The sequence below is a fragment of the Halichoerus grypus genome, chromosome 5 (genome assembly GCF_964656455.1).
Source record: "Halichoerus grypus chromosome 5, mHalGry1.hap1.1, whole genome shotgun sequence".
NCBI lineage: Eukaryota > Metazoa > Chordata > Mammalia > Carnivora > Phocidae > Halichoerus > Halichoerus grypus.
Genome location: NC_135716.1, coordinates 36,502,131 through 36,528,011, shown reverse-complemented (window position 1 = coordinate 36,528,011; position 25,881 = coordinate 36,502,131). Strand labels below are relative to the sequence as shown.

Here is a 25,881-nt window from a genome sequence, read left to right as displayed (position 1 = left end):
AACCATATGATCCTCTCAATAGATGCAGAAAAAGCATTTGACAAAGTACAGCATCCTTTCTTGATTAAAACTCCTCAGAGTGTAGGGATAGAGGGTACAAACCTCAATATCATAAAAGCCACCTATGAAAAACCCACAGTGAATATCATACTCAATGGAGAAAAATTGAGAGCTTTTCCCTAAGGTCAGGAACATGGCAGGGATGTCCACTATCACCACTGCTATTCAACATAGTACTAAAAGTCCTAGGCTCAGCAATCAGACAACAAAAAGAAATAAAAGGCATCCGAATTGGCAAAGAAGAAATGAAACTCCCACTTTTTGCAGATGATATGATACTTTATGTGGAGAACCCAAAAGACTCCACCCCAAAACTGCTAGAACTCATACAGGAATTCAGTAAAGTGGCAGGATATAAAATCAGTGCACAGAAATCAGTTGCATTTCTATACACCAACAACAAGACAGAAGAAAGAGAAATTAAGGAGTCGATCCCATTTACAATTGCACCCAAAACCATAAGATACCTAGGAATAAATTTAACCAAAGAGGCAAAGGATCTGTGCTCAGAAAACTATAGAATACTCATGAAAGAAATTGAGGAAGACACAAAGAAATGGAAAAATGTTCCACGCTCATGGATTGGAAGAACAAATATTGTGAAAATGTCTATGCTACCTAGAGCAATCTACACATTTAATGCAATCCCTATCAAAATACCATCCACTTTTTTCAAAGAAATGGAACAAATAATCCTAAAATTTGTATGGAACCAGAAAAGACCCCGAATAGCCAGAGGAATGTTGAAAAAGAAAAGCAAAGCTGGTGGCATTACAATTCCGGACTTCCAGCTCTATTACAAAGCTGTCATCATCAAGACAGTATGGTACTGGCACAAAAACAGACACATAGATCAATGGAACAGAATAGAGAGCCCAGAAATGGACCCCCAACTCTATGGTCAACTAATCTTTGACAAAGCAGGAAAGAATGTCCAATGGAAAAAAGACAGTCTCTTCAACAATGGTGCTGGGAAAATTGGACAGCCACATGCAGAAGAATGAAACTGGACCATTTCCTTACACCACACACAAAAATAGACTGAAAATGGATGAAAGACCTAAACGTGAGACAGGAATCCATCAAAATGCTTGAGGAGAACACAGGCAGCAACCTCTTTGACCTCAGCCGCAGCAACTTCTTCCTAGAAACACTGCCAAAGACAAGGGAAGCAAGGGCAAAAGTGAACTATTGGGACTTCATCAAGATAAAAAGCTTTTGCACAGCAAAGGAAACAGTCAACAAAACCAAAAGACAACCGACAGAATGGGAGAAGATATTTGCAAATGACATATCAGATAAAGGGCTAGTATCCAAAATCTATAAAGAACTTATCAAACTCAACACCCAAAGAACAAAGAATCCAATCAAGAAATGGGCAGAAGACATGAACAGACATTTTTCCAAAGAAGACATCCAAATGGTCAACAGACACATGAAAAAGTGCTCAACATCGCTCAGCATCAGGGAAATCCAAATCAAAACCTCAGTGAGATACCACCTCACACCAGTCAGAATGGCTAAAATTAACAAGTCAGGAAAGGACAGATGTTGGCGAGGATGCAGAGATTCCCACCTACACTGTTGGTGGGAATGCAAGCTGGTGCAGCCACTCTGGAAAACAGTATGGAGGTTCCTCAAAAAGTTGAAAATAGAGCTACCCTATGACCCAGCAATTGCACTACTGGGTATTTACCCCAAAGATACAAATGTAGTGATCCGAAGGGGCATGTGCGTCCCAATGTTTATAGCAGCAATGTCCACAATAGCCAAACTATGGAAAGAGCCTAGATGTCCCTCAACAGATGAATGGATAAAAAAGATGTGGTATATATATACACAATGGAATAGAATATTATGCAGCCACCAAAAAAAAAAAAAAAAAAACCCGAAATCTTTCCATTTGCAATGACGTGGATGTAACTAGAGGGTATTATGCTAAGCGAAATAAGTCAATCAGAGAAAGACAAGTATCATATGATCTCACTGATATGAGGAACTTGAGAAACAAGACAGAGGATCATAGGGAAAGGGGGTGGGGAATGAAACAATATGAAACCGGAGAGGGAGACAAACCATAAGAGACTCTTAATCTCAGGAAACAGACTGAGGGTTGCTGGAGTGGAGGTGGGTGGGAGGGATGGGGTGGCTGGGTGATGGATATTGGGGAGGGTAGGCACTATGGTGAGCGCTGTGAATTGTGTAAGACTGATGAATCACAGACCTGTACCCTTGAAACAAATAACATTATATGTTAATAAAAAAAAATTTTTTAAAGCGTATGCCAATTAAGAAAAAAACACAATTATTCACAGATAATGTACTGTAATTTTCAATTATATGACAAATGATAAAGATACACATTTAAGAAATATAACATGAATTAGATTATACCTTTAATACTAAATCTGTTTATTAGAAAATAATATATACAAGCTGAAATCTGACCCATTTGGCCAAATTACTTTTGGATTATTTCACTATTATTTTTATTTCAAAATATATTTATTCACCCCAAACAATAATGTAAACAAAGTATGAGATCAATTTTCCCATGTTTTGAAGGGTATAAGTTGACAAAGTATACATGGTAATTTGTGTGTTTTAAAACCTGAGTCTCTTCCAAAAGTAAGCTTTTTTTAACGAGAACTCAACTCAACTCATAAAATCAAGAAGCACATCAGATATAAAGTTAGCACAATTAGAATTAATTTATTTATTTGTACAAACCCAAGTCAGATTTAAGGGTACTTTTAAGATTACCTAACATATATATTACATTAAATGTAAGTAAGGAATTTAAGTTTTATTAATTCAACAAATATTGACTGAGCATTTCCTTTAGGCATTACACTTCCAAAGATGATGTAAAAAAAGAGAAATTATTCAAATGGATGTAATATAGATACCACTAAAACAAATAAGGCATCTCTTAGAAGGCACTATTGGTGGTGTTATGGGGCTAGGTACTATGATACTTTTTAAAAAAGGATATGCTGGGGAACTAGAATTTAAAGGTTCCATTGTAAGTAGAGATCTCAAAAAATTAAACATAAAAATGTTCCAAAGTCTAAAGCAGTGTTCTCAACTAGGTATGATTTGGCAATGTCTGGAAATATTTTGGGTTGTCACAACTGGGGAGGTGTTACTGGCCTCCACTGGATAGAGGCCAGGGATATTGTGAAATATCCAACACTGCACAAGATAGCCCTCCACAACAAAGAATTAGCTGGCCAAAAATGTCAATAGTGTCAAGTTTGAGAAACCCAGGCCTTAAGTAATTTAAGTGATTTAATGTGATTTAATAAGCACTAATTTCTTCTCTGAAAGACATGATGACACATAGGTGTATTTTCATAAATATGAAAAATGATATGGATAGAACAAAGATTATATACTTTACATGAAATTGTGACATTATTATGTATTTTCATTATAAAAATACTAATGGCAAATTTTTGTGAATGGCATTATATCGACCTTTCTTACATATGCAGTGATTTTTACCTTCCTGTGATTTTTACAGTGGAGACATTTCCTTCATTTTTTCAACAAATATTTAATGAACATCTATTTTCTAGATATTTTATGAAGGTGCTGGGAACGAAAGTTCAAATAACAGCTTTACTGGGGAAACAGGCATGTGAACAAAAAATTACAATCCATATGACAAGGGTTATTATAGAGGAGTAAATCAGCCACAGAGTGGTAAGACAGAAGCGGGAGTGATAACTTCTGTAGTTGTTGGGGGGGTGTGGTCTAGGGTAAGAGAAGAATATCAAAGATAGCTTCCCAGAAAAACAAATGCCTGATCTGAATATTTATATCAGAAGACAGAAGGGACTTACACATATGTCATGCTAAGTAAAGAATTTCTTGGGGCACCTGGGTGGCTCAGTTGGTTAAACATCCAATTCTTGATTTTGGCTTGGGTCATGATCTCAGGGTCAGAGCCTGCTTAAGATTCTCTCTCTCCCTCTCCTTCTGCCCTTCTCCCCTCCTTGCACACACACTGTCTCTCTCTCTCAAAAAAAAAAAAAAAAAGAGAGAACTTCTATCAATAACAGGTTTACCGATCATCTTTTTTTTTAAAGATTTATTTATTTATTTATTTATTTGAGAGAGAGGAGAGGCAGAGGGAAATGGAGAGAGTCCCAAGCAGACTCCCCACTGATCGTGAGGAGATCATGACCTGAGCCAAAATCAAGAATCAGACACTTAACCGACTAAACCACCCAGGTGCCCCACTGACCATCTTAACGAAGGATTTAGGCAAAGTAATGTCATAAGAAGGTATGATTTTATAAAAAAATCACTGAGCACAGTTGGAGGATGGTCAGGCAGAAGAGAGAGATACTAATTAGGACTCAGATTCAAGGTGATAAGAATCTGGAACAAGGCAGTCATCCAATAGGCTTGGGAGAAGGAGGAGATGAATGAAGAGATGTTAAGAAGAATCAGTAGAAGCACAGTTGGAAGATACTTCCCGAGCATGCTAATATAATGAAATTGTCTCTAGTGCTAAAAAGTTGAGACTAGCCCATGCTGGAGGATGCTTTGAGAGTAGGCCAAAATGAACATGTAAATATTTATAATATAAAAATTGCCATCAATTTAATATATATATGTATAACACAATACAAACGTAAATAATTTAACTTTTCTTAGTTTTATCTTAAAAATAAAACTGACTACAGAATACTTTGAAATACTGGTGTCAAACTTGAGGGTCCCATCCAACGTGTTAAAGAGCTTAGAAGTCATCACTACCGTCTTCAACAAGAAAAAAGCTGAACAAACCGAAAATCAACAACTCTCTTTGGATCCTTCAAAGAACTGTGGTAAGAGGGCAAACCGCTGCCCTTAAAGCTGGAGAGAAAGACAGGCAGATACAGAGAATCAGAGCTTACCAGGAGCAGAAGCCGGCAGCTGGAGTTAATTTGGGGAGAAATTCTTTGTTATAAACGGTGACTTGCTCCAGGCTCAGGGCAGACCAGCTTGAGAGGGGCCCTGTCTTTGGGTGGGGGGGGTCCACATTCTTGGGTTTTACTTCCAGTAGCTCCACCAGGTTTTCACTGTAAAGATCAGAGAAAAAAATCCCCTCTGCTTCTGGTCGGGGGAGTGGTAAAGAAAACATTTTGGAATACACCCAGAGTTCTCTTCCTAACAAGGCCTGCCCTCAAGAGAAACTATTTTACCAGAGCCTAATGGACCGGGGTTTTACTAAAGCCTAAATGACCTGGGGGAAGGGAAATACCGAACTCAGTCTCACCGGAAGACTGACACATAACCATCAGAATGTAAAACACTTCCCCTCCTCCTACACTTTACCACATCAACAGGGTTCTGGTGTAATAACCGTGATTGCAGCTAAAAGAACTGCAAGCCTCAGGACCTATTAAGGAGTCTCCAGGAAAACCCAAAACAACAGAGGAGACAAAAACAAGGACATACGGGAAATTTCAGCCCGTAACCCCACAGCCACAGTAAATATAGCCTAATGCCTAGCCAGATAAACATAAAACCTCACACTAAAGGCCCATATAACCTCAGTTCCTTTTATCATGTCTTGTTTTCTATAAAATATTACAAAGCATGCTAAAAGACAAGGAAACAAAAAAAAAACAGTCTGAAAAGATAAAGCAAGCCTCTGAACCAGACTCAGATATGGCAGAGATTTTGGAATTATCAGACCAGAAATGTAAAATGATTAATATGCTAAGAGATCTACTAAAAAACTGGATGTCAGAGCAGATGGGTCACATAAGCAGAGAGATGGAAGTTCTAAGACAAAATCTAAATGAAATACTAGAAACTAAAAACATTGTAATGTAAATGAAGAATGCCTTTGATGGGCTTCCCAACAGACTAGACATAGCTATGGAAAGAATCAGTGAGCCTGAAGAAAGGTCAATAGAAAATTCCAAAACTGAAATGCAAAGAGAAAAAAAAAGTGGAAAATAACAGAATATCCAAGAACTTGGGACACTTAACAAAAGGTGCTACATGTGCGTAGTGGCAATACCAGGAGAAGAAAGATAAGGAACAGAAGCAATATTTGAAGTCATAATGACTGCAAATTTTCCGAAATTAATGACAGACACCAAACCACTGATCTAGGAAACTCAGAGAACATAAGCAGGATGCATACCATAAAATCTACACCTAGACATACTATATTTGAATTGCACAAAGTCACAAAGAGAATCTTGAAAGAAGCCAGGGGAACAAGATAAGAATTCTATTTGGTTTCTCTTCTGAAAACATGCAAGCCAGGGGAGAGTGGAGTGAAATATATGAAGTGTTGAAAGAATAAAACCACTAACCTAGAATTCTGTATACGGTGAAATTACCCTTCAAAAGTGAAGGAGAAATAAAGACTTTACAAGGCATACAAAAATTGAGGGAATTTGTCTCCAGTAGACCTACCTTACAAGAAATGATGAAAGAAGTTCTTCAGAGAGAAGGAAAATGATAATAGGTCAGAAACTTGGATCTACATAAAGAAGGGAAGAGCATTAGAGAAGGCATAAATGAAGGGGAAATAATGTTTTATTTTTCTTATTCTTAATTGACCTAACAGAAAACAGTTTAAAATAATAATAGCAAGAATGTATTCAGTGATTATAGCTTAGGGACAAGTGAAATGAACTGACAGCAAAGTGATAAGGGACAGGAGGGAGCAAGAGGACATGCTCTGATATAAGGCCCCTGCACCACCCACGAGGTGGTATGGTAGTACTTGAAAGCAGGCTTTTATTAGTTGTAAATGTATACTGCAAACTCTGGGGCAACTTCTTAAAAAAAAGAAGTATAATTGACATGCTAAGAGAGGAGAGAAAATGGAATCTTATAAAATGTTCAATTAAAACCAAAGGAAGGCAGAGAAAGAGTAGAATACCAAAAAGAAAAAAAGAGAAAAAAGGAAGGAAGGAAGGAAGGGAGGGAGGGAGGAAGGAAGGAAAGAAGGAAGAGAAAGGAAAGGAAAGGAAAGGAAAAAAAGAAAAGAAAGAAACAAAGATCAAGTGCAAAGCATAGAAATGTTACACGCTTCACGGCCACCCCAGGGTGTGGAGCAGAGTGGAAGCAGAGGAAACCACAGGGCTTCAAAGCTGTAACAAGTGTCCAAACCACTGCTTTAGAAGAAAATCTCTATCTGAAGTGTGCCTCCTGATGCTTCCCCCCTTTAAAATGTTTCTTTAAAACTCTTTAGAGAATCAGGAATAGCCATTTCTACTTTGAAAATACTCTCTGGGGTTCTGAGAGAGAGGAAGTCCGTTGCTTCCCATCTGGTAATCCAGGTCACGGTCTTTAGAGCGTCGGCGTCCCGAGGCCTACGGCTGGTGAAGTTCATGCTCCCACATCATTTCTGACACTTTCTCCTTTCTCTCTGGGAAAGAGGAGAAGAGGGTGTGTGTCTGGGCTCTCTCTGATACACGTGTAACCCCAGTAAATAAGGGGGCTTTTACCTTTTCAAGCTCTTCTCGTTCACCCTCACAGTTCATTGCAAAGAGTGATCTGGGGAGCTGCTCTATCAGAATCACCTAGGACATCTGTTAAAGAGGGAGATTCATGGGTTTTGCCCAAGAGCTATTGAATCAGACTCTCGGAGAGCGAGCCCAGAAATCTGCCCTGCTGGCAAATGCCACAAGTAACTCTTGCACACGCTAAAGTCTGCATCTGAGGACCACTGCTTTAATATTCGGTTCCTTCAGAGCTGGGGAAAGGGATGGGGTTTGAAGTCACTTCTCTTTATGTTTTGGGTCAATGTACTGCTAGGAGTATTCGCCCCTAGCCCCCTGCTGATTATATCTGCTAACGAGATAGAGTCAATGCTCCAAGAACACTTACTGAAAGATTACCTGAGGAGCATAACACGGTACTTTCTGAAGTTCTGTGATTAGCAACCCATTTTGATTCTTCTAACCTAGACAGAAGTCATTTTATTCTAAATAAGTTTTTAAAAATTTTATGGTCTCGTATGTCATGTGTACAGAATAGCTATCATTTTAAAACTATGAGAGTACAACATGCCAAACTTTATTTAGATGGTAAGCTTGCTCTAATGCAGGCCATCAAAAAAAATCACTTGAGCTTCCATGTCAGCTAAATTTGGCTTAAGGAATTCCTGCAAGAGAAAAATAAATGGTTGAAAACAGAAGCAGCTATGGAAAATCTAAATCGAAAACAAACAAAAAACTTACAAAGAGTTGTAATAAGGATCAAAAAAATGAACAGATATGTCAGCAAACCCTCCAGGTTGAGGCACTGTGAGGGCGGCCTAAGGGGTTGGGGAACTTGCAGAAGGGTACAGTGGCTAGGATAAACCAAGAGAGAAAAAAGATGAACAGGCTAAGAACATAAAGGCCTGCTCATCAAACCCTCCCGAGAACGAGAAAACCCAAATCCACAAAAAGCTAAGCAGTAAGATAGAAGATCAGAGAAACAGGACCTTTACTGGGTTCTTCAAATACCGGCTCCATGGGTCACACATATACCACATGGTTTCCTATACTACTTTGTAAAGGCACTGAAGCCTTTACCTGAGCAGCCAGTCAAAACTGTATAATCCTATCAGTATCTGCAGGAGAGAAGGACTTGGCTTGATTTTCAGTTCTTTATTTTCAGTTTCTTCTTGTATTCCCAACTTGGGGAGACGGAGCTTGGAAAAACTTGGGAAACTGAGCTAGAGCCTATTCTGTTGTTCTTTGTGGAAGAAAAGAATAGATAAGGAGTAAATAAAAACAATAAATGATCATTCCCTGGAAGGGTTCCTTTTCAGGGGACTGTGCCACTTAGAAGGGAGGCAAGGTGCTCACTCTTACCCATCAGTTGGTTAGTGGTATGTGTGTGTGTGTGTGTGTGTGTGTGCGCAGCTGTGTATGTGCATGAGTGTGTGTGTCAGAGGGACATGGATGGTACTGAACAACTTTCAGTCTGTGACTTACCTTGCATCTAGCAGCAGCAGGTTATATACCCACATGAGTACCATCACTCTAAAAATGGGATGGAGTGTTAGGTTCTCAGCAGAGGAGAAAAAACAGAAAGGGAAACAGAACACACACACACACACACATACATGCACATGCGCACACACACACACACGCACATGCACGCACACACACACACACACACACATATACTGAAATTCTCCAAAGTTGTGGTTCAGAGCAGTTAGGAGGAAAGCAGTCTTCATCCCTTCTTGCTGTCTCTATGCTGATGGCCTCATGGCAGGCTGAATTCTAACAAGGAAGAAAGAACTGCAGGTAGACTATTACTGAAAACTCACTCTGGATGTTGTGGGAAGATATGGTCTTTTTCAAAGACATGGCTGAAGCAGGAGACTTAAAATTTGTAAAAGATGGTGTAGCTGCACAAAAATAAGAGAAAGAAGGAAAACAGTGAAGTAATCAGCAGCAAAGTCCTCTACAATTAATCCATGGTAGAAGGTAACAAAGCAATCCTGTAGGCAAAAAGCAAAAATTACCTGTAAATAACTTTTTTTCCATCTCTTCTTGAATTTTAAGAAGAACCCTTTCCTGTTCTAAGGCTTCTATGTACTTGGAGTAGCACCAGGTTGGCTAGAAAGACAATTTTCAAACTTAATTTTGGAAATGTTTGCCCCAGGAAATAAACTGAAGGTAAGATGACTTATATAAGCCTCTTCATTTAAACCTTTTATTGAAGTATAACAAACTTCAATAACAGATCATTGAATATAACTCTTCAATGATGTGCTGTAATTATATGTGTTATAACTATTTCTCAATGAATCAATGTTGCAAAGGCTTTATAGATTTCTTGACAGCTATGCAGGCACCTATATATTTAATTTGATTATGAATTTAGATGCTTAAGAGAGATCCAAGTTTGGGGGAGGGTATTTTGCATTTGGATTAATTGCAATTCTTAAATGTGCAAAATCTATCTGAAACAAATGCATATACAGAGCATCCACACTTGCAAAATGTGGAGTGCATTATTACTCTACCAATTGCTGGAATAATTCACATGTATTCCTTCAATAGCAACAACAATAATATATTGTTTTATATATATATTTGGTTTCCAAAAGCTTTTTAGTTTCTTATAAAACTCTTGAGATATATGACAAGAGATCACCACCATCATCATCATCCCCTTTTCTCTCCCTTTCTCCTTTTAACAGGCTCAAAGCAAATTCTGTGATTTTTTTTCAGGCTTCCAGGTAATACTGTAAATGACAGTAAAAATTAGAAGCCTGCTATCTCAAATTCCACATTTCCCCCTTTATTTTTACACCGTGTTTCTGAAATTTAATGCTTGTTATTTGCTAATGAATGTTCTTCCAAGTGGCATTATTACATACCACACACATTTAGATATTACCTTTTTCAAAATATGGTGTCACAAAATTGGACATTTCCCTTCTCTCAATAACAGTTTTACAGTTTATCAGTCTATCTTAGCTGAGTGGCTGAATTTGTTTGACATTCCTAAATGCCAAAAAGATTGTTTCTTGAGCTAGTGTTATCCTAAGACACAAACACTTTTGATACAAGTCATTAAAAATGGACATAAACTTATGAAATTTCATGGAATGTACAAGTTATACATGTAAATATAAACATAAAAACTGTGAATGTATTAACATGTATTGTTGATGGTCATGTACTGGCCAATTTTATGACCACTTCAAAGGATTAAAAAATTGAGATGGAGCCTTTGATGTTTTTCTTTCTTTTTTTAACCCAAGAATATATCAACCAAATGTATTCTATCTTGTTCTCTATCTGCCTTATTCTCTTTTCCAATAAGATAGTCATTTCAACTGCTGCCTCTTAAATCTTCTTCATATGTATCAAAAAGTATTTTTGTTGATTATATTGTCCAAGATCAGCTGAAATTTTAATGTTCTCCGAAGGCTCAAGGAAATTCCCTTCCAATCTCTTCCAGCATAATTTTACCTTCATTTTCAAACAAGCACACCTCTACTATTGTAAAATAATTGAGTGACTGCATTCTACTATAGAAGAAGTGGTATCTGTGACACCTTTAACTGCTTACCTGTCGACCATATGCTTGTATGCCTAAAACTGGGTCAGTGGCTAGAGTAACTGTTTTGATAGCAGATCCTGAAGAACTTGCATATTGTTTGAGTCCATCCTGTAATTATTTTAAATTAAGTTATTCCAAAAAATGGATAAAACTATATTAGTATAAACTTACAGTAAAAGAGTCACATTAAATGAAAACATGTTTTGTGGTGAGTACCACACCTGTGGTTTCATCAAGTCAATATTACTAATGTGACATAATTTATGAACTCTTTAATTTTCTTTCATAGTAATATAAAAATATTTTAAAATAAATAATAAATTATGAAGAACATAAAAATCACTCCCAAATTCTGGCATCTAAGAAAAACCATTGTAAACAGTTTCATAAACATCCATCCAAAATTCTCACCAGAGAAAGACATAGATATAATCTATAATTTTAAATATTTATATTTTATTACATAAATTTCATGAAATGGAATCACACTGTATGTGCTCTTTTGAAATATCCTTTTCATGTTAAATGTTGTGAAAATGTTTCTATGTGAATAAAAGTAGAATGGGAATGTAAAGGGGAGGGTCTTTTTATCAATCACCAGTATGCCTACCATACAACATATAGTATACACACGAATATTTGAATGATGAAATGAATACATTATTATTTCCAATGATGAACTGTCCTATGCACGCAAATCCTGAATGATAAAAAAATAAACTATATCATCACTTCAACAGGTGAATAATAGTCTGGTAAAGGTATGTACCATAGATAATTTAATCAATGCCTGCTATTAGAAACTTAAGTCATTAAAAATTTTTTACTATTATAAATGATGTTGTGTACACATTTTAGTTGCTGACAGTACGGTCCAAGAAATCCAGTCATGAGTCAGAGGAGAACTATAAAATAAATTAACTAAATATTCGTATACAAATATTTGCATATATTAAATAATACTCCAAATCATAAATGCAGAAACTCAGGCCAGAAATAGACCAAAAATATAAAAAGGAAATGTAAAATGATAGTTTACTGGACTTAAAATAAGACTGAAGAAAAAGACAAAAATCTCTCAAAAGTGAAGCTATAAGGTACTCAAGGGAGAAGAAATTTGATTGAATAGATATGAGGATTTATACACCTATTATTTATATATACTTTCTTTCTGATTCATATATATGTATATAAATGATATATAATATGTATGTAAATCAGATATATGGATCAAAAAGTTTATATATACATATATATGCACACACATATATAATATGTATATAAATCCCCCCAAAAAACTTAGCAAAAGACATAAACCTATAGACTCAAGAACCCGAGTCATCCTCAGTCAAAATAAATCCAAAGAAATCCACATAAGACATATCATAATCAAATTCTGAAAATTAAAGACAAAGAAAAAATCTTGAAAGCAGTAAGTGAGAAACAATACTTTACCTATAGGGAAAAGAAAGAATAAAATAATAAATCTTAGAACATCAGGAGGGAAGAAAAATTGAAAGAGCAAAAATATGGGTTAACAGAATAGATTTTTCTATTCTCCTTGAGTTTCCTAATTTATGTTTGAGGCTTGAAGCAAAAATTATAAAATGTTGGAGTTTTCATTTTCTGTTTTATTCTTATGATGGCTTTATATGGATATCATCTGCCATTTTCTGCTCATTTTGAAATGTCTTATATTTTCCTCAACCACCTCACCCTTTATAGGGATGTGGTTCTCAGTATATGTTGAGGAAATATTTAAAATAAGTATAAACAGGTGAGGGGAAAAAGACTTAAAGGGGGAGAGCAGTTTCTAGACCACTCAAACTGGTTAAATGTCAACACTAATAGACTGGTGAAAGTCATGTATCTATAATGTAATATCTAAAGCAACCAGTAAAATATCTAACAAAGACACACCCAAATAAAATTCTAAGAAATAGGCAAGTAATCCACAGGAGTGCCAACAAAGGAAACAGAATAAAATGAAAAACAGGGGGAACAATCAAAACAAGAAATAAAATGGCAGACTTAACTAACATATAAAAAACTACACTAAAGATAAAGAGACTAAATACACCAATTAAAAGACAGAGATTGGCAGAATAGATTTTTTTTAAAAAACCACCGTGACCCAATTATACGCTCTTTAATTGAAATATAATGGTATAGGTAGTAAAGGAATAGAAAAAGATACACCATACAAACATCAAAGCAGAGCAAGCTGCTTCTGCAGCTTTGGAGAAGCTTGGCAGTTTTTTGAGAACCTCCATAGTCCTCTATATTATTTACGAAATTGTATACATACATGTATAAAACACTGTCTTTAAAAAGATCTGGAAGAATATATCCCAAGCTTAGTGGTTGCTCTTGGGAATGGGGAGGGTAACAGAACTCAGAGCTGGGATTAAGAGAGTTTGCTCTTTCTGCAGTATTTATTCTTTCTACAGTATTTTAAGGAGGTGAAAAAAAAAAGAGGCAAAATGTTAGCAGTGTTTATTTTGACCTGTGTATATATGAGCATTCATTATATCACTTTTGCACCTTTAGTAACTTTTAAATTTCTTTTAAAAAATAGAATAAGCATAAGCCTATAAACAAATAAATTAGTTAGATGCAGTTACCCTTTTTCAATTCAAAGAAAATAGATAAATATAGGGATAGACACATGAATGGATGAATAAATGGACAAATAGGCAGGTTGGGCAATTTATGATTCATATTTATAAATTTCACAGTCAATGTTTTATTCTGTAATTGTAATACTGAAAATGCTTTCCCATGAGTACATGACATCTTTTCATTCATTCTTTTTCTTATTCCTGACTTACTCAGTAAACAGTGATTAATAATTGAGCATATGTTGGACACTGGTCTATGTGCTATGATACACAGATGCACAAGACAGATATTATCCTTGGGAATCTCAGTCCAGTGAGGATGACAGATGCAAAAACTTATTTATGAGGCTATATAAAGCATTCTCCAAGAGAGTTAGGAATGTTCCTACAGTGGATGTGAGCTGCTTGTGTTGCCTATTAGGGTCAAGGAAGCTTCCACAGGGAAGAGGTGACATTCGAGATGAATTTTGAGAAATTCAAAATGAAGTCTGAAACCTCTAACTAAATTATTAAAGCCACTAAAATCTGTATTCTATAATGTCTCTGTATTTTTTCTCTGGCCTAAATTCTTCTCTAAATTCATACACATCACATACCTTTTTAAAAGTGTGATTCAAACCATAAGAAAAAATAAAGAAATAAAAAATAAAAGTATGATTCAACTCAAAATGAGTTTTGTCTTACCTTTGCAAATTTTTCGTCTTCTATGACTGCCAATTTTTTTTTCTGCTTATTATATTCTTGTCTTCTCTCTAAAACACTCATAATTTTTTCATCAGTTAAATTCTTCCTAAACTCACAAAATTGAGGCCAAAATTTAAATAGAACCCCAAAAATTGTCATCTGTATAAAAAACAATGTCTCGGGTTACAATTTCATACAAATGTACCGATTTAAACTCTAATTCACCATAATAATGGATTAACTATTCTATCTTTAATATACAGCATGTTTCCTCCAACTTATTGTCTCCAGACATCTTGGTATAGTTTAGCTCAGCACATGCTTATGATCAGTGTATTTTACTACCAATGAGAAGTCTTTCTTTAAAAAAAAAAAATACACTTAGAAGTTACTTTATTCTTTATGTTTCCCTAACCAATTGATTGTATTAATAAAGAATCCATTAGGTCTTTTTAAATAAGAAATTTATTTTTTCTTTTAAAACATACACTAGTTGATCTGCCACACACTCTGCTGTTTTATGCAAGTATTCCAAATATTCAGTCCATCAAGAGGAACTCCTCTCTGCCCCCTTTTCTTTCTTTTAGAGAAAGGAAATACCTCTGGAAAAGCTCTTAAACAAAGCTGCATATCTAAGAATAAATCTTGAGTAACTTTTAAATGATATAATCTCTTTTATGTGAGAGCAAGAAAAGTAACATTTAAGAAGCAGGGTGGTATCCTGGACAAATGCTTTCTATGAGGACACTCTACATTAAGTGATTAACTGTGATATTTATAGAGATAAGAATTGTTGCTCAAATTCCCATGCCAAGTATTTCCATTAGTTCCAGAGGTATACATTACTTCCAAGAAGGTAGGACTTGCCACATCAGATCAAGTCCAACATCTTGTTGCTAGGAATGACCTTTACCTAATGCCCTGGAGAAAAATGAACCATCCCATTAGGCTCCAAGCCAACTCTTCAGGGGAAAAGAGGAATTTTTAAAAAGCAAGTGCTGAAGTGATCAACAGAGTCCTCAGTTGGTTGGTATATTTCATTATTCCTCTTTTCTGTATATGGATATTATTAGTAATTCTAAAATTATTCGATTTAAAATACAGTTTATACGCAACTAATGAATCATTGAACACTACACCAAAAACCAATGATGTACTATATGTTGGCTAATTGAATTTAAATTAAAAAAATACAGTTTTATCATTGAATTCTGTAGTTTCTTGGCATTTTGAACAAAAAGGCTAGAGATTCTTTATTTGATGAAATGCAGGCTTTTAAAAAAACTTCATTTACATTTACCTGCCATTTCTTTATTTAAGTAAGCCCTTGCTCCAATGTCAAGGGATCATGGTAGTTTTTATATGAACTTCTTAAACTTAAATACTCCCCCACTTCCTCCTCTATTTACCAACTATTGACCCTATACCTCAGTTATCTCTCCAAAACCTGAATCATTCCTAGCTCTCAAATATTTATTTCAATCTAGAAAGTCTTCCAGTAAAAGTCACCCAAGTAGAACACAATTTTTCAATAAGAGACATAAAACTGCTCTATTCCTACAAGTTGCAATCAAGATTTTAGGTTAATAACATATGTGCTAGTCATGAAAATTACCCCGTGCCTCCAGAACCTTAAAAGAAATCAAACTGTAGGTAAGAAAATGTTTGAATAATTATAGAGCTACTTTGCTCACTGGCAGGAGATGGGCAATGGCATTAGTATGAGTCAAAAGGGCCAGTGAAAATTTGGCTGAGTGAAGAAAACTTCACAGCTATTAGGGGTGCAAGTGCGGGACAGGCAGAGGCTATACGGATTACAATACTAGAACAGGCAACAGGCTTTTTTATCTACTATGCAGCCCTTTCACTCAAGTTTGCTTTCCTTTCCAATTTGATCTTACTCCTTTCTGTCACAAATGATCACTTCTCATGTCAGTCATCTATGTGTTCAAAAATGCCTATTCTATGCCAGGCATCTGGGCCACAAGGGTAAATAACAAACATTCCCTGCCCTCAAACACCTTACAATCTAGTGGGAAAGTTAGCATGAAAATAGGCATTTTCAGTTTTGTGTGATAAACACAGACATATACAGGATGTTACAGAAGCACATGGGAGAGTAGATGATAACGCAAAAAACTCAGGAGGGAAGAGAGTAAGGCTTGTTTGTGGAAGTACAAATATGTCAGTAAAACTGGGGGATGGGTAGCAGGGAGTGGTAAGAGATATGCCTAAGAGAGATAAATGAGTATGGTCTTCATTCTGAGGACAGTGGGGAATAACTGAAATTGAAAGCAGAGAAGTGACATGATCAGATAGACATTTTGAAAAAGATGGCTCTGTCTGCAGTGAGTTAAATGGTTTTGAGAGCTCAGAGGCACGTTTGGCAATTAATGTGAAGTATTGCAGACGTGAACTGAGGTAATGGCAGAGTCAGAGAAAAGTAGATAGGATGACAGATAACAAGGAGACCAATGGATACATTTTAGGGACTGCAGATATGAGGTTAAGGGAATAAAGGAGAAGAAAGACATAAAGATGGTAACCAGATCTCTGGCTTGCACACCTGGGTAGAAGGTGATGCTATTCTCTGAACTTCCTTAGGAAACGCAGGAGGAATCATCAGTTTGGTGGGGTGAGGACTCTATATAAAGATTCTCTTATTTTCTGATGCTCCGAAGTCCATATTTAAGACATGTCTAGGACTCCATTTTAGGAAATCAAGTAGAGGGCACAAACTAGAGGACTCCAATAGAATTCACTGGCTTCAATCCCTAGATAGTATGGCAGAACCAACCAATATAAGCAGCTCCAGACAGGCACTTGCAGACTCGAGGTCTTTGACCTAGATGAGCAAGCCCTGGTCTGATTATTCGGAGACCTAGGCTAAGCTAAGTGATCTCTAAGATCTTTTCACTAACAGATACTGTAATTCTGGCACCATGTTTTCTCTATTTCTCTCTAGCACATCCTCAACTGTTCCTCTATATTTTCACTTCTTTTAATGCATAATTTGGATTGTGAGTCCATTTTCAGTCCCTTAGAGGACTTAGAACACAGCTGGCTCACAAATGAATGTTAAGGAATAATGGCCTTTTTTTCCATGCTCAAGGGCAATCATATCCTAAATCTCTGTTTCATATCACTTAAATCATGACATGGCCTTCCCTATTACCCCCATTATAATTTATTTTTCTTAATCATTTTTCAGGAACTACATCACTAAAAGGCTTTTAAAAATGCAAATAAATTATGTTCATCAAATCGCTGTTTTCTATTATTTATCTTAAAAAGAAGTAACTTGAGCAGGTTAACAGGCATGGTTTTCCTTTCATGAGCTTGTGTACTTAAATCTCCTCTCACTTACTTTATGAGCTATGTGAATATTCCAATCTTTAAAAATACACAAATCTTGGGACACACATATTTTACCACATATTTGTGGTAGCAGATTTTCTAAAGGAAATAGGAATGGTGGGAAAGGAAGGAGGAATTGGCTGGAGTTGTATAAATTAGAAACAAAAATGATAATCACGGAGAGTCAAGGATAGTATTTAAATAATTGTATTTGCTATATATTATCAACAAAATAAGTTACTAGTTTTTTATGATCTGTGGAATATGCAAAAAATTTAAAAGATTTATCTATCCATTTTAGAGAGAGAGAGAGTGGGGCGGGGGCAGACAGACAGAATGAATCTCAAGCAGACTTCCTGCTGAGTGCAGAGTCTGAAACAGACTTAACGCAGGGCTCAATCCCAGGACCCTGAGATCATAATCTGAGCCCAAATCCAGAGCCCAACACTTAACCAACTGAGCCACCCAGGCACCCCTGAAAAATTTCTTAATTAAATAGAATAAATCTCAGTATTAGGAAGGTTGGAACCTTGTCAAATATGAATAATGCAAAAACCTTAAAAGAATATCTAGATTGTTCATCTATTTTAAAATATGCTTAGCTGCTAAATAAAATAAAATAAATAATAAAATACCCTTAGCTGCATGCCCTGATCTCTTACCTGTGCCTCCCTAAACACATATGGTCCTAACTCCTTCCTATGTTCAATAATCTTCTGGGCTTGCTCTATTGGAATGTCAATTTGTAAAGCTGGTGGAATACTAGAATTAATAAAGCAGTTGATAATAGTCATGATCTTCTTGTGAATGATGGACTGATCACAATGAGAATGGCACAAGTCCTGAAAAAGGAGGAAAGATAGAACAATATATGATTAATACATTCCTAGAATACTTTATAGAATTGTGCCAAAATGTCTTTCGGTAATATATACTCTTTAACTTCAGGTCAAGAGGGCACTAGAACATGTGAAGGCTATCCTAAAAAATCATATCTTCTATTTCTCTTGGGTTTGAGGAACCTAACACTTTGATGCATATACCTTACATAAATACATGTTTCACTTAATCTTGAGTGCTTCTACTCCTAGGCAAAGGAACAGCTTCAATGTCTACTTTGCCTCATTTAACAAATTTGTATTGGGTGCTTGCTATATACCAGCTGAGTCCCATGACAGTACCTGCCCTTTAAAGGCTCAATCTTCCTGGAGGAGAAGCAAGAGAACCTATCATTAAGGTCTCGGTTTAAAAAGACTTTCCTCTAGAAGGCTTTCGATGACTCCCTCAGTTCAGGAGAGATGTCCATCTTAGTAGGTACTTCCATTGTGCCCTGTGCTTCCATCACCACGGTTCTAATCATGGTCTTAATGACTGTCTTGTCTATCGCTTGTCTGTCCCTCCCATGACACTGTAAGCTCTAGGAGGGAAGACTATTTTGGTCATGATCATATCCTCAGGATTTAGCATGGCTCTTGGTAAGTGCTCAATAAGTACTTGCTGGATGAATATATCCTTCCAGTCTTTTTTCTATGGACACACATATACATGCACACTTTAGATTAAATTATACTGTTTTCTAGTAGCTACGTTTCTAAAAAATCAATAAGATGAATATCTTTTTCTATCATTGATTATTTTCCCACAGCATGATTTTTTTTTAAAGATTTTATCTATTTATTTGACAGAGAGAGACAGCAAGAGATGGAATACAAGCAGGGGGAGTGGGAGAGGGAGAAGCAGGCTTCCCTCTGAGCAGGAAGCCCGATGTGGGGCTCAATCCCAGGACCCTGGGACCATGACCTGAGCCAAAGGCAGATGCTTAATGACTGAGCCACCCAGGCACCCACCTACAGCATGATTTCTAATGGTTGCAGAGTATTCTATTCTATAGATGTGTAATAATTAAGTAAGTAATGTCCTGTTGTTGAACATCTGGGTTCTTCCCAATTTTTCACAATTCAGAACAATCTTAATCAAATATTGTTTTGAATTGTGAAAATTTGGGAAGAACCCAGATCTCAATTTCTAAGCATATTACCACAATCACTGCTAGGGGGGTGGGGTGGGGGGGCGAACATAATTTAGTGGTTAAGGGCATGAGCTTTAGCAACAGAATGCCTTGGTTCAAATTCCAGCTCTACCACTTAATTAGCTACATGATGTTAGGAGTTTCTTAACCTTTCTGTGCCTTAGCTTCTTCATCTGTAAAATGGCAAGAATAACAGCTTTGACCCAATAGGATTCTTCTGAAGAATAAATTCATTGTTACATGAAAAGAATTAAGACAATATCTGGCAGATAGTAAACATTTAATAAGAGTAAGCCATATAAAAGTGAACTCAGTAAGATTTCGCCATACCAGGTAGAATGCTTTCCACCTAGCAAACTCTCTAAAGACCCAGTTAAATGTTATCTCTGCCGAGACTTCCCTGACCTACAACCCTCTCTGCATCATTCCCTCCTCAGTGCCAAAACTATACCTAGTTAGAACATGGATCATAAGCAATACTATGTCATGATATTTGTTTTCCTGGGTGTCTCCCTCCTTGAGGGCAGGCAATGTGTTGTATTCACATTTTTATTCCTATGATCTAGCATAATGGATGGCACATTAGAATGAACAAATTACCTCCTATAGCATGATTTTGACTAGTTACCTAGAATTATATGTCCTCCATTCTATGCCACAGACAAGATATTTAAATGAAGACCAAGGGCAGTCTTGAAGGAGAAACAGTCACACAGCTAAGGGCTGACCTTGAAGGAGTAGGTTTTTTTTAAATGCTTTTTGTGCAAGGTTTATTGCATTACCTCCTGCCCTAGTGGGGTTGGGCTTACTTATATTCATAGTAGCTTAAAAATAATTCTGCCCACTCATAATAACTGCCTATTCTGGAAAACAGACTCCACCTCCTTCCTAATCCTTAAAAAAAATTATTTTAATATTGCTTACCTTGTGGCAGATTTTGAAAAATTTTATCTCAAAACATTTTTTTCTGAGAAAATTTCTAAGGTGAGAATAGTACAAAAATTGTTCATCACAGAAAAGGTAGAAAACAGCTTCATGGTAAGTTGGAGAAAGTTTGGAAATAGATTTTATTGAGCAATTACTAACTATATAGAATATAAATGCTGCAGAGTATTAGTATTGCATAATTCATACTTAGATTATAGGTGAATTGAAAGTATTAGCCTCTTAAATTCCAGTTTTATTTTGATTCTCTACCTTTATAATGGGATAAAATAGGCTGCTTGCCCAGAAATGAATCTGCTCCCTGGGGGAGAACTGAAGCAGAGTCTGGATGCCTACTCTTGGGTATTTCGAGACAACACTCCCATATTCAAGTCTAGATTAAAATACCTAGAAAGTCCTTTCCTTTCTTCAACGCAAAGATGAAATATGGTTTCAATAAACACTTAAACCTAAAACTGCCTTTGCTCCTAACCACTCGTTCTTTCATTTATTTGTTTTGTTAAAAATTTGGCCATTCTAATAGAAAAGCTCCTCTCATCTCTGTTGGTTTATTTTCTATAATCCTCTATCTTTGATTACATTGCTGGCAATACAGTTGGGAGGAATTCTGGTAAAGAGGTCTTGGTTAAAGTACTGAATATGGATGTTTTCAGGAAAAAATGTGTACGGTACATTTATAGAGGAGTGATATGCAAAAATGTAATTAAAACTCTTCAGGAAGGTTCTCATTAAATCATAATATATGTGAATACGTTGAAAAATCCAATTCTATCATTTCAGGGCTCACTCTTACTCTTCACTGTATAATAAGAAATGTATCTAACTTAGAACAATGAACACCTCAATATTTACATATTGGTCTGAAGATGACAAAATTGGGATATCTTATACAAATCTTGTCTATAAAGTTACAGTTCAGAATCTGATGTTAATGCATTTCCTCCACAAAAAAGGTGTTTTTTTCCAACTTCCAATATAATACCTTATATTTTTGTACTTCTTGCCAAAAGAGTACACCATTTTCCAATAAATCTCCTTTTAAAGCCACAAACCGTTGAAATTGTCTTGCAGTAATTGGATTCAATAATGCTTTACGAAATGCAATGATTTCACAAGATGAAGATATCCACTTACTCTCCACAGGCTGTCCAAAGCAGAGAATACAGAAAATTAGCTGTGTTCTAAAGTAATAATAAAGTTATTTATTAGGCTAAGAATTACCAACTTCAACCTCCTTTACTTTCGGCTGCTGAAATTTATGGCATGGATACAAAAGAATTTGGCAACTTTTACCTCTCTGTTCTCTTTTTTGTGTCCTTTATATTTTTATGGCATCATTTTTTTAAGAGGTAGAGAGAAAAAGAAATGATTGGCTGATTCAGAACATATAACTACATTGTTTAAGAATGTTAAGAATCATTACAGTTTGGGACTATGGTGAAAAACTACATTTTAGTGCACTGAGAGTTTTGTGCTTAAACAGAAAAATGTAACCATAATGTTATGATTATACATTGTTACATCATTATTATGTATTTTATAACTACATATATTATATATGTATCATGTTATATATTAAATATAACTCTCCTGCCTTTTAAAAAGTAAGAACACTAGGACATTTAAGATATTTTTTCAAAATCTTAAAAAAAATTACCAATTAACCCTGTTAATTTAAACAGGAAATTTGCTGTGGAGCTTCTAACTAGAAAAAATATCATGTTTTCAGGTGAGATATCTTTATATTATTTTAATAAAAATTGTTATTAATACTTCCTAACAAGAAGAAAAATCATTAATACATTATTTTTAATAATAAACTGACTGAGGATTTACTTTACATAACAAAAAAGCCAGAAGGACCCATGGTGCTTTAGTAAGGCTTACAGTATGACTTAGTTTGTATCGTCACAGTTTTGAAATACAAGATGTCTACTTTCTAAATTTTGACCATTTTAGATCACATAGCCATCCCTCTTTAGCCTCTCAGATTAAAAAACATAAGACCTAGATTTTATTGAATTTACTGAATAGAAAATTTTTTACTGGATAAATTTTATTGAAGTTTCCCAAATCTGAGTTTAGTCTACAATCATGCAAAGAAGCACCATTCCAAAGGCAATGTTGTAAATGAATTTGGGGATTATAGTAACAATCAGTCAAAACACATGCTAAACATCCGTTACTGACAATGCATAAAATAAATTTCTTGAAACAAATCATATGCGACTATCAGCATAAGTGTTTGAGAGAGTTACGTAAAAAGCACTATGGGAACACAAAAGGAGTAACTCATTCTGCCTGGAGGAGTAAAAGCTTTGCAAAAGGGCCTTGAGGATGACATCTGAATTGGAAACTGAAAAGGGAAGCCAACACCAGGCAGTCTAGGTGAATAGCAGTGCCTTAACCCAGATAAAGTGATTAGATGCCTAATACTGTTTTAGTGAGGCACATGTCGTGTTCTCTGGTCAAAAAGTTAAGACCCCACCATATGTTCCATATTAAAATTACAGCCCTATAAATAGGAACAATTATGTATTAGACTGGGATGTTTATTTAAAACCCACTCAACAAATAATGTTTTAAGACCTGCTTCTTAAGATACTAAAACGTAGTAATTTAAACAGAAAATAACATAATATATAATGCACAATAATATGAAATATAAACCCATCCTCCTTAGCATTTCAACAAAAAAAAAATAAGCAAAAGACAACCATAGAATGGTTTATTTCCTTTCAAGAGGAAAATACAGAAAAAGAGCATCCTAACAGATACATATAATCCTCTAATAGTCAAATAAAATTTTATGTATGTAGGGGGTCACCTGGGACTAGTCTGACATTCCAGCAAGACCTATAGAAGGATGAATACATATAAATTTGTAGGCTCAGAAAGAAGCCTGTGTTTATCATGATTGTTAAGACGCAAAATAGGCATTTTCTAGTAAAGTATCCTATTATAGTGGTTTAAATAATTGTCAGAATGATAGTTTTTAATTCTTTTAAAGCCAAAATGTAATTCTCAACAGAGTATAATGCAAGATCATTTAACTTGCTCAGTCTGTTGCATACTTATTTTTTTGTGCAATCCACTCTCAGTAATAAATAAATTACCATATGCTGAAATGAACAGCTTGTCTCAATAAATCCATCACAGGCAAAATAAACAAAAATGCATATTTAAAGTCTAATATTTAAAGCACACTTCTAGGGTTTAGCAGGTCGAGAGGGCTTTAAGAAGAGGGCTCTGGCAGAATCACACTCTCCCCCAGATTCCATCAGCCAATTAAACAGAGTCGGTGGCTTAGAACGCAGCGTCTACAATGAGCGTCTTTGAACAAGTAGGGGAGGAAAAAAGTAATACTTCGACAGAGTGGAAGTTGCAAGAGGAAGAATATAACAAACACTACTTGCCTTCCAGACCCCGATTTTCCTTTCATGCTTCTGTAACAAGAGCTCTTCGGCTATGTCTCTCATCTGTACCTAAAAGCAAAACCAATTATTTTATCCCAGTTATTCAGAATGTCTTCATTTTTTGACATCATTTACTAATTTAATAGCTTTTATTTTATTTTTTAAAAATATTTACTTACTTATTTTAGAGAGAGAGAGAGCACGAGTGGGGTGAGGGGCAGAGGGAGAGAGAGAGAGAGAATCCCAAGCAGACTCCGTGCTGACCACAGAGCCCGACATGGGGCTCAATCCCACCATCCTGAGATCACAACCTGAGCCAAAACCAACAGCTGGCCGCTCAACCAACTGCACCACCCAGGTGCCCCTAATTTAATAGCTTTTAAAAATGAGGTAAAGGTCAGCATGGATAAGAGATGATGCAGTTTAGGACAAAAAGGATCAGACTTAGAAATGGAAGCCCTCCCTATGTACCTGAGCAAGTCACTCAAATTCTCTGAACAGTTTCCCCGTCTGCAAAATGAAGCTAATAATACCTAAGCGTGTTGCCCCAAATGTGGATAATAGTTCACTTTGGGTCCCATGGAAATTGAAGCTGGAGAGACAATTAGGAGTTCCCAGATTTTTGTGCTATTTTCTAGCCACAACTAATTTTAGAAGAGCACAGAAGTTATTCAATGCAGGGAGGAAATATAGTAGATATTTCTTTTTTTTTTTTTTTTAAAGATTTTATTTATTTATTTGACAGAGACACAGCGAGAGAGGGAACATAAGCAGGGGGCAGGGGGAGAGGGAGAAGCAGGCTTCCCGCTGAGCAGGGAGCCCGATGCGGGGCTCGATCCCAGGACCCCGAGATCATGACCCGAGCCGAAGGCAGACGCTCAACGACTGAGCCACCCAGGCGCCCCTATAGTAGATATTTCTTGAGGTTGTTGTCTATTCATAATATTTTCCCTTGGGAACCACTCCTGCCAAATCTGTGCTATATGAATCCACCTCCCTGTCCACAGCAGATAGATCCAGGCATTGACCTAGAGAGACTGGTACTGGATCACAGCTGCTGCTTTTTGATAGCCACAGCTGGAGAAAAGATCCAGGAACTTCTGCTGGGTTTCCAGGGCTGTCCCAGCCCCTAGCTTTTCTAAAGCTTAGGTATCTACTCTTCCCCTCAGTGTGTGAGATGTTCTAGCACCATTTTATAATAAATTCTCTCCTTTCTCTTTTGTCTTTGGCTTAAGGTTGCCAGAATCAGTTTATGTTATTGGCCACCCAAAGAACGCTACGTAAATCAGGAAATGGTTATAAGTTACAATAAAGTTATTGTGGTCAACATAGTGAGAAAACATGGTAAATAATGTTTCAAATTAGTAAGCCAAAGCCTAAAGAAAGGAAATGAGGAAATTTGAGTTGTCTCAAAGCTTATTTCCAGGAACTTTGCCTAAAACAAGTGAGCACTTCTTCATACTATAAATTCTATTTTCCCAGCTGTATTGTGTTTTCCATAACTTAAGGTGCTCGTAAGACTAAGGATATTTCCACATAAGTAAGGCTCAAAGTATTTGATAAATTCAATATAGAGGGCAGTTCTTTTAGATTTTTCCTGATCAACACTAATGGCATGTGTTTTGCATACTAAAGTCCAAAATTACACCTTCTGTCCCTTTATGTTATTTTTGTAAAGATCAGGTTTGCCTTTTTTTTGGTGTGACAATGACATTTTAAATTATCAAAGTAA

General features: G+C 36.1%; 1 protein-coding gene across 1 annotated transcript in view; it reads right to left on the bottom strand.

Annotated features, from left to right (window-relative positions):
• RGS22 (regulator of G protein signaling 22) overlaps positions 1-25,881 on the bottom strand; it is a 149,131-nt gene that overhangs the window by 23,477 nt on the left and 99,773 nt on the right. The window contains exons 20-26 of the mRNA XM_078071665.1: positions 24,150-24,218; positions 21,716-21,877; positions 18,422-18,601; positions 14,403-14,561; positions 11,107-11,205; positions 9,548-9,641; positions 9,350-9,430 (exon numbers count right to left, since the gene is read on the bottom strand). Of these exons, the coding sequence (XP_077927791.1) occupies positions 9,350-9,430; positions 9,548-9,641; positions 11,107-11,205; positions 14,403-14,561; positions 18,422-18,601; positions 21,716-21,877; positions 24,150-24,218 (844 nt within the window). The remainder of the gene's footprint in view (positions 1-9,349; positions 9,431-9,547; positions 9,642-11,106; positions 11,206-14,402; positions 14,562-18,421; positions 18,602-21,715; positions 21,878-24,149; positions 24,219-25,881) is intronic.